This window comes from Aethalodelphis obliquidens, unplaced genomic scaffold (assembly GCF_003676395.1).
Source record: "Aethalodelphis obliquidens isolate GAN/ISIS:26980383/991018 unplaced genomic scaffold, ASM367639v1 scaffold6, whole genome shotgun sequence".
Lineage (NCBI taxonomy): Eukaryota > Metazoa > Chordata > Mammalia > Artiodactyla > Delphinidae > Aethalodelphis > Aethalodelphis obliquidens.
The window spans coordinates 49022684-49039482 of record NW_020837950.1 but is presented as its reverse complement, the minus strand read 5'-3'; the positions used below and the strand labels follow the sequence as shown (position 1 = coordinate 49039482).

The 16799-nt window shown below is 37.5% G+C and overlaps 1 protein-coding gene across 8 annotated transcripts in view; it reads right to left on the bottom strand.

Annotated features, from left to right (window-relative positions):
* The window catches only part of ANK2 (ankyrin 2), a 570766-nt gene that overhangs the window by 149288 nt on the left and 404679 nt on the right, over positions 1-16799 (bottom strand). For all 8 annotated transcript variants that reach the window (XM_027103570.1, XM_027103569.1, XM_027103568.1 and 5 more), the window contains one exon: positions 2119-2217. In XM_027103570.1, coding sequence (XP_026959371.1) covers positions 2119-2217 — 99 coding nt within the window. The remainder of the gene's footprint in view (positions 1-2118; positions 2218-16799) is intronic.

Sequence of the window (16799 nt, the reverse complement as noted above, 5' to 3'; positions counted from 1 at the left end):
AAAGTGGTCACAATGTCTTGATTAGTAACCAAGTTTTGCAAATTAGGGCTACTAATGGGTTCAGGGTAAGTGTCTTCTTTAGGTATATTCATACATGTACATACAACCGTAGAAGGTATTTAGCAATATAGCCTAAAAGATCAAATAGTAATCAACCATATAGCCCTATGAAGATGTTATTCATTCACAGAATGATAGACTAAAAGGGAACGTGCCAAGATTTTTCCAGTAGTGTATTTCCTGATAACCATTCGGGCCAGTGGTATGGAATTAATCAACTAACTTTATACATATCCAGTCAGGGAAAATTAATTTTACTTATTTAAATGATTAAAAAACAAAACAGATATATGTTTGTTTAGAGGCATATATGTGTCTAAACTAGGATTCAAAACCTCATGTGATTTACTTGCAACAGTCATATTTCTTTGTGGAAATAAGAGACAGTTTTAATTCTCTGAGAATCAGAGTGTAACACGGACTCCACTGATGCAACATACATAAAAGGGTATTTCTGGAAGCAGAGTGAGATGCTACAGGGGTCCAGACCGGAGGAGTCTTGAGAAAGCTGACAATGCTGTCAGGCAGCATTTCCCTAAATCATACACTAGAAAAGTCTATTTGGTGAGTAGAACTCTGTAGTGTAAAGGTTTCTCTAGATAAATGATTCTGCTTTCAAGGAAATAAAGTAAAACAAATGCATATTTCCATGGTTTGGTACATTTCTCAGAGGTCCTAATGCAGAGATATAGTCTCGTACTGTTATCCAAGCTTTGCCTGAGGATATTCACGTGCTACTCATTGACAGAATTAATGTCTCAGAAAGTCATAAAATCATAATCATAAAAATCACGCTGTACTCATGTGGTAAGAGTGTAAAATCTGTGTGTGCTTAGTAGAGAACCAGAAATCGTTTCATACTACGCAGTCGTGTTTTCCAGTCATAAACAGGAAATGTGGTCTCATTAATAGTGATGTCTTGGGATTGTTTTTAACTAATGAGAGTAAGCTGTCAGAAAGTTATCGCCAGGCTCCATAAAAAATTTTCTCTCAAAGGGCCTGGACATGAATTTGACAGATTATAAATGACCTCTCTCCACAGTGCAGGGTAGAAGGGATTTCATGTTTATTTCACCTAAAGACTTAATTGTCCAGAAAGGAGGCCATATTAGACACTAAAAGTTATCAGGGTAGTCTCTGGGTGACAGCCATCTATCTACCAGTCACCTTTCACTCCAGGGCAGGAGTTTTAAAATTTTATCAGTGGAGCTACAGAATGTGACATAGGAAAACTAAAGCCTGGTTGCTTTTGGGTGAGGAGAGGCATGTCCCAAAGGAGCTCTCTTCCCCTCCTCTCCTGTGTCACCTACTCCCAACCTTCTAGTGGCCCCTGAGGCATTTTCTCCAAGCTCTAAAGCATCCTAAGCATCACTTAAAAAATCACTGTTCCAAACAATCACTGAACTCCCTCCTTAATCTGTTTAGGCAGAAATGAGAAGGAAAATACAAAGTAGGTTCGGCTTATTGGAGAACACACACAGGAAAAGAAAAGTGATGTTCTAAGTTGGCCCATTCCAACCCCTTTTTATGCCTAGATGGCCTGAATGTTTTGAGACTGGATTGATTTTGAACATTCTATTCAGTTGTTGCCATAATCAGTCACACAACCACATATCATAATTTGTACTTCATAAAATATGAACAGCTTCCTGATGACATATTTCTCATGAAATTGTGTGAACATAAATAACTCTGAATTCTTGCTAATCATTAAAAAACTTTCCTTTAAGGAATTGCATTAGATCCTAACAAAGATAAAACAGTGATGAAAAGAGATGGGTAAAATTTACTATAAATTGATTTTAGAATAGTATAAAGCTCCCAAAAGCTAGAGAATGGCAAATTGATGGAAGCGTGATTTCACGTAAGAATAAATTGACATGAATCCCAAATCAAGGCATAAACTCATTGAACTGTGTGCACTGGGTCATTCGTTCATGGCCACTGTTGTAGATTACAATAGTAACATGAACACTCGTAGGATAAAGGTAATGGAGACCCTTTGCATCTGGATACAAAGAACGTGGACATTAAGATCAAAGAATTCAAGTGTCTTACCTCAGTAGCAGTGCTCTGATTAGCTCCATTTTCCAGCAAATATTTTACAACGTCAATGTGGTTCTCTTGGGCAGCCATGTATAAAGGAGTGAAGCCATTCTGAGGACAAACAGTGAAAAAGCTATCTTCAACCATTTGTAAAGTTTAAACCAGGGAAGAATACATGACAAAGAAAGAGAGAATACTGTGAAGCAAAACTTTGAAATGGTGAAACATATAGCATACCTTCACATTGAAGAAGTCATACATGCATTTACCATCAGAAAACTAGACAAATCAAAGTTAACCAATTCCCACCCACAATTGTTGAAAGAATGAGGAGAAAGGGAAGAAATATCCCCCTCATTTCCTGCTTTCATTTCAGCACCAGAGATTCACATTTCTTATCACCCGACACTGTGTTAAAAACTAAAGATATTTAGTATCTTAATATGTATATAATTCTATAATATATATCATTCATTATATATAATATCTATATAAAGTAATATTTATGTAGTATCACCTATATTTGTCAATTCATAAACTATTTAAACAGATGACGATTATCTTGAATATATACATTTCAACACCCTTAAAAGTATAAATTATTACTCATATCAGAATAAGCTGAGAGATTGCAAAGCTGATTGAAAACTTTTAAAATCTGTATTTCAATGTTCTGCTTGAGGTAGCATGATTTATACTGAACATCTTTACATTACTTTTTAAAAGCCATTCTGAAATTCTATCATTCATTAATTCTCATATTCATTTATTCAAGTATTTAATAAAAATCCAAGCACTGGTAGCTGGGCCATCACTGGGAAACAACAATAAACAAGACAGACATCTGCCCTCATGGAGTACATACTACGGTAATATGATAACGTTATGTAGTCATAGTTGTTTTTTTTTAAAGCACTGAAATTTTGTAACATGAGTTTGAAACTAAGTATAAACTGGCATATTTTCTTTTCATTAGATCCTTTGCAATACATAATACTTCACTAAGGTAAAAACCCACAAAACTTTATTTAAAAAAGAAAACTTGTGAAACAATTCATCAACTCTCAAAACATAGCATTCTCTTAAAATTATGTCAGAGTCTTAAAGACAGTTGATTACTTTAAAAATTCCACACATTAATGAGAATGAGTAAAAACATAGATAAAACTTCAGGTATTTCCAAAAATTTATAAGGAGAGAAAAATTTTTTTCTTTTTTGAAAAATTCTTCTGTATACCTTGTATAAGTGTGGAAACATTATTCAAAATGGTCAAGATAGAGCAAAATACAGAGTATACAAGTAGAACACGAAAAGTAACTTTAAATTTGATTACAAAAGAAAATCTGTACGTTTCAAATGATGGTGGAAAATTTAAAACTAAGAAACATTACAAACGGAATGAACTGACAATTTTGTAGGATTCAGGAAAAACTTGCTAGCTGGAGAGCATATTTTTTAAAACACAGAAAATAGGTGAAACCTTGTGTATTTTAAGAACTGAAGAGGTGGCGGAAGGATGGAATTAGAGATTCAAAGGAAGGGAAAGCCAGTGAGGATGGTTAAAAACATTGAGTGGGTGTGGAATGGGGCTCTTTCACGACAAGTAAAAGGCAGGGATGCAAAAAGAACTTTGAACAGAATAAAACAATTTGCTTATGTGTTTCCCTCTGACAGAATCTTGTGTGTAGATCAGAAGAAAGGGAAATAGACTGTGGTTACCAGATGAATAGGGGAAAGGAGAGATGAGCCATCCCTAGGCTCTCGTCCTGGGTCCTAAACTTTAGACGGACCTCTTCTAGCTGAGCTGGGCAAGGGATCCAGAGGGCCAAGGGGCATGCCCATCCTGACCCTGCAGCTCCCCTGCTTCCAGATCACACACCAGACACGAAACCACCCAGAGTTCCTGCCCACACAGCCCCAAGTGTGGTTCCAGTGCTGGCTCAGATTTCTTCCTTGGGTTCATCCTCCCAAGGGTCCACGGGTAGGCATACCCTACAGTAGGCTGAATAACGCCCCCAAATATGCCCACATCCTAATTGCCAGAACCTGTAAGTGTTACCTTAATGGTAAAAGGAACTTCGTAAATGTGATTAAGTTAAAGATCTTGAGATGGGGAGATTATCCTGAACTATCCAGGTAGGCTTGATATAATCACAAAAGGTTTTTATAAGAGGGAGGCAGGAGGTCAGAGAGAAGATACCACACTGCTTCTCACTTGCAGCCTCAAGTAGGAACCAGAAGGGCCAACACCTTGGTTTTAGCCCTGTAGAACTGCTTTTAGACTTCAGACTTCTAAAATTATACAAGAATAAACTTGTGTTATCTTAAGCCACTGAATTTGTGATAATTTGTTACAGCAGCAACAGGAGTCTAATACACACTCTTAGAGTCGTTTGTGAGGGAGGGTGGAAGTTAGGAGATGAACAGAGCTTGAACGTGCAGGCTGGGGTGTGTACACCTTTACACATGATGCTCTTGTGGTGTGGATGGAGCAGGGGATGAGGAGAGGAGAGGGGCCAGAGTGCAAAATCAGCCCCAATCTGCATGGAACGAACTCCAAGGTTTCTAAGAAGTCTAAATTTAGACCTATCTTATTGCTAGAAAGATATATTTATCAAGGTAGGAGGATAGGAGAAAGTTATTTTATAGTTTATTAGCTTGACATATAGCTTTTAGTTTTAAAAATATACTGTAAGTGGACCTCTTTTGCAGTCTTGTCCTGCACCCTGCAAGCATTAATGGTGGCCTAGAGTAATAGAGAAAGAAAAGGGAAAATATAAAAAATAGAGAAATGTCAGGGCTGACAACATATAGTATCTGGTGGGGAAAGGGCAGTGACAGACAAGTGATCAGGCCCTCGGTTAGAGGGCATCATGAATACCATGTGCTCCTTGTGCCACAACCTCAGCATGCAAGGGCTTCCAGCTGAGTGGGATGCACGTATAAAGAACGATAAAAATAAAAATGATTTATTGAACTTCTGCTCTATGCCATTCACTGTGGGAAATGCTTTGACTCTACTGCTTCAAATCACCATGACCACATGCTCCAGTTTCCCCAGGACAGTCTAAGTTTATGCATAGTTATCTTGGAGTAATTATTAATAGTATCTCAGTTTGGATGATAAATTAAATGGCCCAGCATCATCTCTAATCCTTAGAATAGTGCTGTAACATTGGTATTATTATCCCCATTTGAAATAAGGCAGCTGAAACTCAAACACTTAGGTAACTTGGTCAAAGTCTCCCAGCTAATAAGTGAACTGGAAGTGACAGACAGGAGCCAGTACGTGGACAGCCTTCTTCCCCATAAAGGAGCTGGGATTTGATCATGTGGATGTGTGGTTCGCAGCCTGGCTGTGTTATAGAATCTCCTCTGGAAACTTGTAAGAATGCCTAGGGATCACCTTGCCTCTCCTGAATTGTAGTCTCCATACAGGAAGCCAAAGTACATGCCTTTTTTAAAAAAGCTCAATTTTAAAAACAAGGACATTGTTTTAGGTGATGCAAAACAACTGAATGGTTTTGGGCAGGGATCACATATGCATTTTGGAAAGTTCACTCTGGTGACCACAGATGCCTTGGTTTGGGATGGCAGGATTCAAGAATGGAAGTAAGGGATTAATCAGCTTTCGCAATATTTGCGATAGTGTATTTAAGTGATGAAGGTAACATGAGCTAAGACAACACCTTGGCTAGAAGAAGGGGGAGCTATTTACTGTTACTAAATATATGAAGTGAGAAGGCAGTAAAGATTTACTACAGGTCCTAAAGATGTGGGAAATTATCCTTCCTTAACTTACTGATGCTATTTAACAAGAACTAGTCCACCAGAGAATGTGAAGCACACCTCTGGGTAATTGGGAAAGGGCATGGCAGCACTTTAACACCATTGTAAATTTTATAGGAAGGCTTTTATCTTCCCACATAAATACGTCAACCACACAGGATTATTGGCTCCTGTGTCCATGTACCCAAGTGCTTTCCAATATATTATGTCTCCACGTTTTTCTAAAATGGTCTGGCTGCAGGTAGGTATGAAAGTATATGCATTTTCTCCTTTTTGATATAAAAAAGTCAAAGAGATCCGGAGCCCAGGTTGATACTGGAAGGATGCGCACAAGAACAGCATTATTTGTTGTTAGGGTAATTCCAGGGTGACCAATAGGTGCCTCTACCAACTGGTTATTAAATATTTTGAACATTATCCCTCTCCATGGCAACTTATTAATTATTTGCCATTCATTTATATTTATTCACTAAAACTGCGTTTGGTGACTCTTCACTGCTAGGCATTGTGCTCAGCTTTGGTGATTCAGAGATGAAAGCTCCCTGTTTATTAGGAGCTCACTGTCCAGAGGCTGAGATGGGCAAGTAACCAAACTACTGTATTACAGTTCAGTGAACGCATATATAGTTAGTTTCTTTAAAAAAAAAAAAAGTTATGGGGCTTCCCTGGTGGCGCAGTGGTTGGGAGTCCGCCTGCCGATGCAGGGGATGCGTGTTCGTGCCCCGGTCTGGGAAGATCCCACATGCCGCAGAGCGGCTGGGCCCGTGAGCCATGGCCGCTGAGCCTGCGCATCTCCGCAACGGGAGAGGCCACAACAGTGAGAGGCCCGCGTACCACAAAAAAAAAAAAAAAAAGTTATGTGTTGGGTATAACGAGAACATAAAAGGACACAGAACTCAACTGGATAAAAAATTACATCTGAAGGAAACACTGGGAGTGATACTTGGAAGACACTGGGAGTGATTCGGTTTGAGCTAAGATATGAAGACACTGAATTTAGGCACAGAGGCAGGAAAGGTATTTCAAATAGAGGAAACCCCATGAGAAGAGAAAACCCTGAGCATGTAGGGATCTTTGGAAAATTCACCGTGACTAGCGGGGTGAGCAGGCCGAGACAGGCAGGGATCAGCCCCCATCCGTCACGCTGAGGCACCTGAATTTTATTCTGAACTCTTGGGTGTCACTGAAGGGTTTTAAGCAGGGGTTTGACATGGCTACATTTGCATTTTAAAGAGATTAATTTGCCAGAGAGGGGAGGATGAATTAGAAAATGGCCAGAGAATAGTCTGGAGGAGTAAAAAGAAAGTTTTTGTAATAATTCAGATGAGAAGTGAGGATTAGAAACATTAAAATGGTTTTGAGATTTTGAAATGTCATTTAGTATTCATGTATTTATATTCCACTTAAAGATAGAAGTGGTTTCAGTCTGCATGAGTTATTAGTTATTGATAACATTTCTCAGATTTATTAAAAAGTTAAAATGCTTTTCTTCAAATCTAGAAATTATATCATATTTTAGAGAATTCAAACACTTATAATATTACCAAAAATGTTGTTCCTATTTTCATTAGTGATATATGAACCAGTAATCAGGTTTTAGCCACTGGAGAAAAAATTTTTTTTTTGCTAATTGGATTATCTGGGAAAACTGAATGAACATGAGCTGATAATCTTCCTATCAAATGTTAGATTTATTGCAGTTTGGGGGAACATTTTAATGCAATAAACCTATTGATATCTGTACGTCATTTCAAAGAAATTATATAGAGACAAATAATGTCAGTATGAAAAGTAATAAATGGTTTAGAATCAATGTTTTGGATAAGGATCAAAACTCTAAGAAGTATCAATATTACCTATTTTTACAGAATCTTAACTTTTCAGACATAATTTTGCCAGAACATATAACCTTATTCTTCTATTACACAAATTAAGATTCATCAGTCGGATGACTTGAAATGATCATACAAAATCACTTTTATCTTAACATAAAGGTCAATGTTCAAACGTATGGACACCAAGGGGGGAAAGTGGTGGGGGGGGGGGGTGGGATGAACTGGGAGTTTGGGATTGACATGTATACACTAATATGTATAAAACAGATAACTAATAAGAACCTGCTGTATAAAAAAATAAATTAAATAAAATTCAAAAAAAAAGTCAATGTTACTATTCAATTCAAAAGGTCTCTTTTTAAAAAATGAGATGCAATTAACATGTTATATTAGTTTCAGGTGTATAACATAATGATTTATTGTTTGTACATATTGAGAAGTGATCTCCACAGTAAGTCTAGCTATCATCTATCACCATAAATAATTGTTTTTGTAATGGGGACTTCAAAAAAAGGTCTTTTTTTATAGCACCAAATCTGTTCTACAGTTTTTCTCCTTGACACTGGACTAGGTACCAAGTAACAAATATGGACATAATACTGTTCCAGCCCTCAAGAGCAGAAAATATAACAGATTCACCGACTACACGTATATGGAACCGTAGCACAAGACATACTATAATTGCCGAAAGAGAAGCATGAATAAAATGCTGCCAGAGCACTAAAGAGTTAGCAATTGATACCATGAAGAAAGGCATCTCAGGCCCAAGCACACAGACCTGAGAGGAAATTAGGAGGCCTTAATGAAATCAAGACGGTAGATCTAAAGAAAAGAAAATGTGCTTTGCCATTTTTTTCTATTCTTCTTTCATTCTCCCTCTCAAGAAATGTGGTGTTTGTGTGAAAAGTCAGAGTGTATTTGCTGTAGGCATATATCACTTGGGGAATTCTGTTCTCTAAGCACAATACTGAGTCTAATGAATTAAAAAAAGAACTTCAAGTAAATTTACCAAACATGAGTAAAATCTCATGCAAGAATGCATCTTGAAAGGAATTCTTACAGGTCTAAAAATTTTTTAAAAAATTTCAAAGATCTCTAATTCATGTCTAACATATTACCACCCAGCTAAAGATATACTTTAGGAAATTTCATAGATCGAGTGTAAGCTTAAAGAGTAGAAACTGATTATAGAAACTTCAAATGGTATATAAATTAATTTCTCTGTAACTGCTCACTGTTATTTCACTTGTTCTTACTTTCAGTTCTACGCTGCTAAAATTATTAAGTATATTTCAATGATTAAAAGAAATTGCCCTATTTTTCTAGATTAAAATGTTATAGCTAAAAGGAGACATCCTTTTACTGCTGAGGAAATTTTAACCCAGAGATTGAGCAAACTTCCAAGTGGACTGGGCAGTAACAGAGGTTAAGGAGGGAACAGGAAGTTAGTAGGAAGTAAATGGACACAGCAGAGGCAAAGATGCTTGGAAACTTTTGCCCTCTTCTTTTCATCTTTCAGGCACTGACACGTGTCACCCTCTTTGGGAGGCCTTATTCAGTGCCCATAACAATCTTAGCACATAGTAGGTGTTCAATAAATATTCGTTAAATGGATGAATAAATAAAGTGAAATAGGATCCAAGTTTCTTTCTACATCTGTGGTGGTTTTAAAATATGTCTACAGATTCTTTTCCCATAAAGGTTATTATAGAATACTGAGTAGAGTTCCCTGTGCTATAAAGTAGGTCCTTGTTGGTTATCTATTTTATATATAGTAGTGTGTATATGTTAATCCCAAAAAAGAATAGACATATGTATATGTACATGTATAACTGAGTCACTTTGCTGTACACCTGAAACTAACACAACATTGTAAATCAACTATACTCCAATATAAAATGAAAATTAAAAAAAGAGCAATGCATATGTCTAAAAGCTCAAAACCTAAGTATAAATTGTGAAGAGAATTCTGGAAAAGAATTGTGTTGTTGGCAAAATGGCATCTTAAAAAATCTAAAAATAAATAAAAATTAAAAATTCACACACAAAAATATATGGCTGCGAATTCTTTGACACTCCTCCCTTCAAAAGTCAACCTAACTCCATTTCCACAGAGTGTGAACCAACTTAGTAATTCACTTCTAATGTATTGATTATGGTGGAATCGATGATGTGTGACTCCCGAGGCTAGGGTTCAAAGTCACTGTCCTATTACTAGGTTTCTCTTGGGTGACCTGCTCTGGAGGAAATGAGCTGCCATGCCATATTAACATTCAAGCAGCCTGTGGAGAGACTCACATGAGATGGAACTGAGACTTCCCACCAACAGACAGTAATGACTTGCCAACCATGTGAAAAAAACTACCTCGGGAGTGACCTCTCCAGCCCCAGGAAAGCCTTCAGATGGCTTTAGCTCTGGTCAACATCTTCACTAAAGACTCATAAGAGACTCTGAAACATAATTTCACAACTAAGCTACTACTGAATTCCTGATCCACAGAAGCTATGATGATAATATGTTTATTGCTGTTTTAAGCCACTAAAGTTCGGGGTAATTTGTTACACAGCAATAACTAACACAATGTCTAACAAGGTCATACATGATCTGGCCACAGCCTACCTTGCTGACCACATCTCTTACCACTCTTACTCTATTCTACTTCCTTTCTGTTTATGAAAGACATTCAGATCCTGGACAGTTTTTTTTTTTCTCAAATTTTCTAGTCATATAACTCTCTTCAAATGCTATCTAACCCAAAAACTCTGAAAATAAAATATTAAACACTGCTGCTCTGTTTGATGTTGAATGAGTTATAACTTTCAGCAATGTCTTCCTTATTCCCAAATTACCGGGACAATCGTTTGTAAACTGTGCTGTGTTCTGAGGAGGTATATCAGGGATCCTTCTAGTAGAATGGTGAGTTTTAGGAGCTATCACTGTTTGAAAACACAAAGAAAGAGTAGCCTAACATGGTAGTCATGTGTTACCTTTCTTTTAGTTTTTTGCAATTAAAAATGACATAGCCTTTCCATTAATAAGAAGGAATGAGTAAAGTAGGTAGTTGTGTATATTTGCTTAGATGGAGCAATCTATATCTAAGAGAGTCTGAAAACTGCAGCTTTAAATATTTATAATACCCTTAATTCCCTGTGCCATTTGCCAGTTAATAAGAACATTACAAACATTACATATACTCTCCACATCTACTGGAAAACTCATCAACAGATTACACAATCAATCCCAACAGTAGAAAATGGAAATGGTTATAGATAGCTCTGGGTTTAAACTTAGCAAAAGTAGAATTCCCCTTTTGATGAAACCTTCTTGTCTTTGGCAGGAAGGTCACTGTTAAGATTTAGATTTTTTCACAAAGCAGAATTCTTCAGCAGCCTTAGCTATGAAATGGTAGTAGGCTTTTTGTCACACACCGGCTAGCACTGGTTGGGAATTACTACTCTAGTTTCTATTCCAAATACTATGTATCGTCTTCTTCTTTTGAATTAGCATTATGAGAGAGAAGTTTGGAAAGCATCCCAAAGTTATCACACAGCTTTAAGGTCAGGATAATTCAAATTATTTCTCTAAATATACTGTAAATGCACAGCTGCAAAGGATGTAAAAAAACCAATGGGTACTAATTGTAGTCACAAAAATAAAGACTACTCTTTGTAATTTGCAGGTGTGCTCAGGGCAAAAGAACAAAAGATACGATTATGCGCTTGCTTGGAAGTTAAGAAGGCATTTTATTAATTAAAATGTCATACAAATTTTCTCAGATAATCAGAACATGACAACTCTTTACCAGGGTTAGGAAATTATAAGTTATTTTAACCTCTTCTCTCCAAAGGTCCTCTTTAAAGGATTATAGCTAAACTATTAGATGACATCAAAATGATTAATGTACTAAATCTTTCTAGGAAGGTTAAACTTTATGGAGTGTTTACTATGTCATCGTGTTTCATCCCCACCCCTATGCTATTAGGGCCATTTAAGACTACAGCTCATAGTCATTCATCCAAGGGTACACCCGTAAGTGATGTGATCAGGGTCTGAACACTGAAGGACTCCAAACACAGTGCTCTTTCCACTCCCCTCAGCTGTCCCTTTCAACCGGGATCAGATTACCTCAGAGAACAAACACTAATTGGACAATTAGCCTTTTCTTAAGCTCTTCACTAGAAATGACAGCATTGGAAATGCCATGACTTGCTTAATGAAGAATGTCCAAGTGCCCTCTTAGGTATAAGGATTCTTCCAGTCTTTATTTCCAGTGATTAAGAAATTTGGGGTGGTGGTAGTGAGGAGAGAAAGCTACACACTTTATATTTGTTATTTAATCCTAACAGCCCAGTGAAATAAGTAATATATCTCTACATGACTTAAGGAAATTAACACTCACAGGGATTAGGAAGCATTCCTAAAGTTTCACATCACTTACAACGTGGAGCTGGGATTTGAATCCACGTATAACTAATTCTAGAGCTCATGTTCTTTCTACTACACTATACTGTCATGTGTTTTAGCAGCAAATTTGGCAGACGGTATTTTATCATGTCTGGGTATTGCCAGCAATCAGAAACACCACTGAAAATACTGTATTCCCATAATCACCGCCTTCACCTCCTCATGGATAAATTACCATGAAAACATGTGAACTATTCTACATACTTCAAGTTACTCACTCCAGTGCACCCTATACATCAACCTGAACTAATCTCCCTAAAACTATTTTCAACGCTTTCCTGAATTGATTGTCATCTTACTGACCATAATTAAACATCAGTTTTTCACAAACCATGGCTAAAGATGAAGACCTTTTATACCCTAGCTCCATTGTCATATTAAGAACAAACCTTCAATGCACATTCTGATGTTGTTCCAGACCAGCTTGTCTCACCAATATTTCTACACTCACCAAGCTCAATTATACCTCCCATCACTGTTGTAACTAATCTTCCCATGTGGAAAGTCTTCTGTTTCAATTTCCCCTCTGCAGAACTTTCAGTGATGGGCTCAGGTCCTCTGAGAATTTTTCATTAATAGAATTTGGCCAATTTCAACCTTCCTCTCTAGAATATAGTCTAGAGAGGAAGGTTGAAATCATCTACCATCTTCTATTGTTTGCCTTTGTTCCTGGTGTACTTGTCCTGACTTTGCAGGTAGCCTATGTACTTTTAAAAGAGCTTCCTGCCTGGCACTTGTTTAGAATCCTCCACAGCAATGAGAACTCTGCTGAGTACACAGTAAGCACCCAATAAACAGCTTCTAACAGTTTACCCTCAATTCCTGACAATGATGAATAACTTAGATTTATGCTTCTCTCCTTCATTCGTTTAAAATTTAAATTTAACAAGTGACTTACCACCAGTTCATTCTACAAAGGAGATGAGATGGCTGGTGATGTTCTATTCATTCTCACGTAACTCCAAAATACTGAAAATATTTATCTCCGTGTTTTACTTTACAAAAGTGAATAAATACCTCATTACATTGTTAAGCCATTACTGATAACTATATAGTTAATCTCCTTGTATTTGTCAACAAAAAATGAGAGGCAAATGAATTTTTAAACAAATATAGAGAAAGCAAATGAATTGTTTTTTTTATTCAGAGTCCAAAAAAACAACAAATAAACAGATGTAGTATACAACTAATATAATCTATAATGAATTTTTTAAATGGAGGGCCCAAGATACAGTAATAGGTATTGGTTGATGCCTACCCAGGATCCCTCCCCTTTTTTTGAAAGCATCCTGGTTTTTCCTTAGAGTATCTGTCTTTACTCACAAAGTTCATGTAATTCCAGCAAAGCTGAACTTCTCAGCTTCCAGCTCCAGGAAGAGCATCAGATAACTTAAGCCAATCAACACATTCGATTCTCTTAGATACAATGAGTGGTTCAAGTTTGGGCAAGAGATTTAAGATAGTCTAATCAGTCAAACTCAGGATTCTCTTGTCGAAAGCTGGGACAAAGTTCCCTTATTTTAACAACAAGAAAATGTCTGACTCTAATCTTAGGTCCACAAAAAGAATAAAAATGACAACAGCATCTAACATAGAGCGCTTGTTATGTGTCATGGTTTGTGCTGTATACTTCGATCCTCACAACAGCCCTACATTTTATGTACTATAATTACTCCTGTTTTACAGATGAGTAAATCCAGACACAGATATGATAAGTAACTTGCCCTAAATAACAAGGGTAGAAGGTGGGTGATGGGGGCAGGATTCGGGATTCAAGATTGTCTGACCCCAGAGATGTTGCTCTTAACCACTGCTAAACTGAAGCCTGTCCAAGTTTAAATCAACTGCTTATTACGCTGGTCTTGATTGGTTCTCATTCTAGTTCTTCCAGACCTGCTATTTTTCACTCACTGTACATTAAGAATCCACAGTCCGGGCTTCCCTGGTGGCGCAGTGGTTGAGAGTCCGCCTGCCGATGCAGGGGACACGGGATTGTGCCCCGGTCCGGGAAGATCCCACATGCCGCGAAGCGGCTGGGCCCGTGAGCCATGGCCACTGAGCCTGCGCGTCCGGAGCCTGTGCTCCGCAACGGGAGAGGCCACAACAGTGAGAGGCCTGCGTACCGCAAAAAAAAAAAAAAAAAAAGAATCCACAGTCCTCTGGACAATTACTATAAATTTTTCAAAATTTTGGCCATATATCCTAAATTTTCTTTATCACCTCACTTTCTCCAATCTGAAAAATTTCCTTAAAACCTAGACCCTCTTCCACTTCTCCCTGGCTTCACTGCTTTGGCAGTCTCATTCAAGTCTACTGCTTCGATAACCACTTCTGTCAGATGACCCATAAATGTCTTCATTTCATTCCAGAATTCTCCTCTGAGCTCTAGACTTGCAGCTCAGACTTACCATTAAAACCTCCTCTTGGATGCCTAACAAGCACTTAAAATACAACTCATGCTCTCTACCCTCCTTCCCACCCAAACAAAAACAAAACCTTGTCTTTATCCCATGTTCTCTATATCAATGGACTACATCACCATCCATACTGACAGAGGAGAAATCCAAAAGTCATCCTTGTACCACCCCCTTCTCACCTCCATTTCTGCCATCATCACCAAGTGCTCTGAAAGAGGTCCTACATGTCTCTCAAAGCGGTTCCCTTTCTCCATCATCTAAGGCAGCAGCAAGCACTCCACTCTAACTAATATCACCAACTGTCTAGAGTCAACCTCTGTAGCAGTCTCCAGATACTTTGCTTTGCATCTGTCCTGGCCTCCCTCCAAGCTGTTCTCTGAACTGCAGCAGGTGAGCTTTCCAAAATCCAAATCTTGTCTTGCTCTACCTCCCACCTCCACCTCATACTGGGCTTAGGATAAACATCTTAAAATGAAATCTTTAATATGGCTCACAAGGTCCCATAGGATCTGACTTTCTCTCTCAGCCCTCATATATACCACATTTCCCACTCATGTTTCAACTCCCAGATTTCTTTTAGGCTCTTGCACGTACTATATCATTTTCCCATAGCACACTTTATCTCCTCTTACCCCTAATTTTCATAACAATCCTTTCTTTAAGAGAATAGATCATTGGAGTTCATTATGCTAAATGAAATGTCAGACAGAGAAACACAAGCATCACGTGGTATCACTCATATGTGGAATCTAAAAAAAAAAAAAAGCCAGACTCATAGAAACACTGCATAGAAAAGCAGTTGCCAGGGGCTGGGGGTTGAGACAAATAGAGATTGGTAAAGTGTATGAACTTTCAGTTATAAGATGAATAAAGTTTGAGGATCTAATGTATAACATGGTGGCTACAGCCGATAACACTTGTATAACTGAAATTTGCTGGGAGTAGAACTTAAATGTAAAGAAAGAAAGAAAGAAAGACAAAGAAAGAAAGGAAGAAAGGAAGAAAGGAAGAAGGGAAGAAAGAAAGAAAGAAAGAAAGAAAGAAAGAAAGAAAGAAAGAAAGAAAGAAAGAAAGAAAGAAGGAAGGAAGGAAAGAAAGAAGGAAAGAAAGAAAGAAGAAAGAAAGAAGGAAAGAAAGAAGGAAAGAAGGAAAGAAGGAAAGAAAGAAAGAAAGAAAGAAAGAAAAGAAAGGAAGGAAGAAGGAAGGAAAGATGTGAGGTGATGGATTGTTAATTATCTCAATGGGGGGGAATCCTTTCACAAAGTATATGTGTATCAAATCATCACGTTGTATGCTTCAACTATCTCACAATTTTACTTGTCAAATATACCTCAATAAATTTGGGGAAAATTTTTTTAAAATTATCTATGAGTTTTAAAAAAGAGAGCAGTTTAGTCATCACTTCCTCAGACTCCACCACCCCTACCTATTAGAGAGCACACATTAAATTCCCAAATACCTGCTAAGTGAGTGAAGGAAGGAGGGAGGGAATGAATGATTACTTCCGACAATTTTCTATTGGGAAGTTTTATTTAGTGTCATATTTTTCCAATTTTGCCTTGTTTTGTGGTCTTTGCCTTAAAGGATGATTGTTTTGAGGTCTTCCTGATGGTTTCACCTACATCTTGGTTGCTGTGGAATGAACACGTTAAGCTGTGAGATCTGAAGTAAGAGGCAAACTGCTACACTGCTATTCTAACTATTTGCTGCCGGAGTAGCTTATCCTCCATACTAACTCAGAAGGAGAGAGAAGGAATGGTCTTCTGTATGAAATTCGAACTCCATATTTATTAACAGAAATTTGGAGCTATCTTTGACATTTTACTCTTCTCCCTACAAGTCTTACCTTACTACAAATTTATTTCCTTTAAAACGCAGTAATATTGGACTTGGATAGGCTTGTGAAGGGATAAATAAATGGGACATCTACCAAAGAAATAGATTTGATGATGCTTATGCCTTAATTCATTCAATTTTTAAAGATATCAATTCTCATCATTTCTCTAAGCACATAGGAGGATGGAGAACTGGAGAAAGCATATTTCCTTTATTTAATTTGGAATGCTGAGGAAGGCAGATACTCTTGCAAACTTGTAATCACCCAATAAACTGACTTTCCGAGCCAAAAAGACAACAGAAATATCCTGACTTCTCTTGTATCTCTGGTCAAATGCAAGTAGATGCCA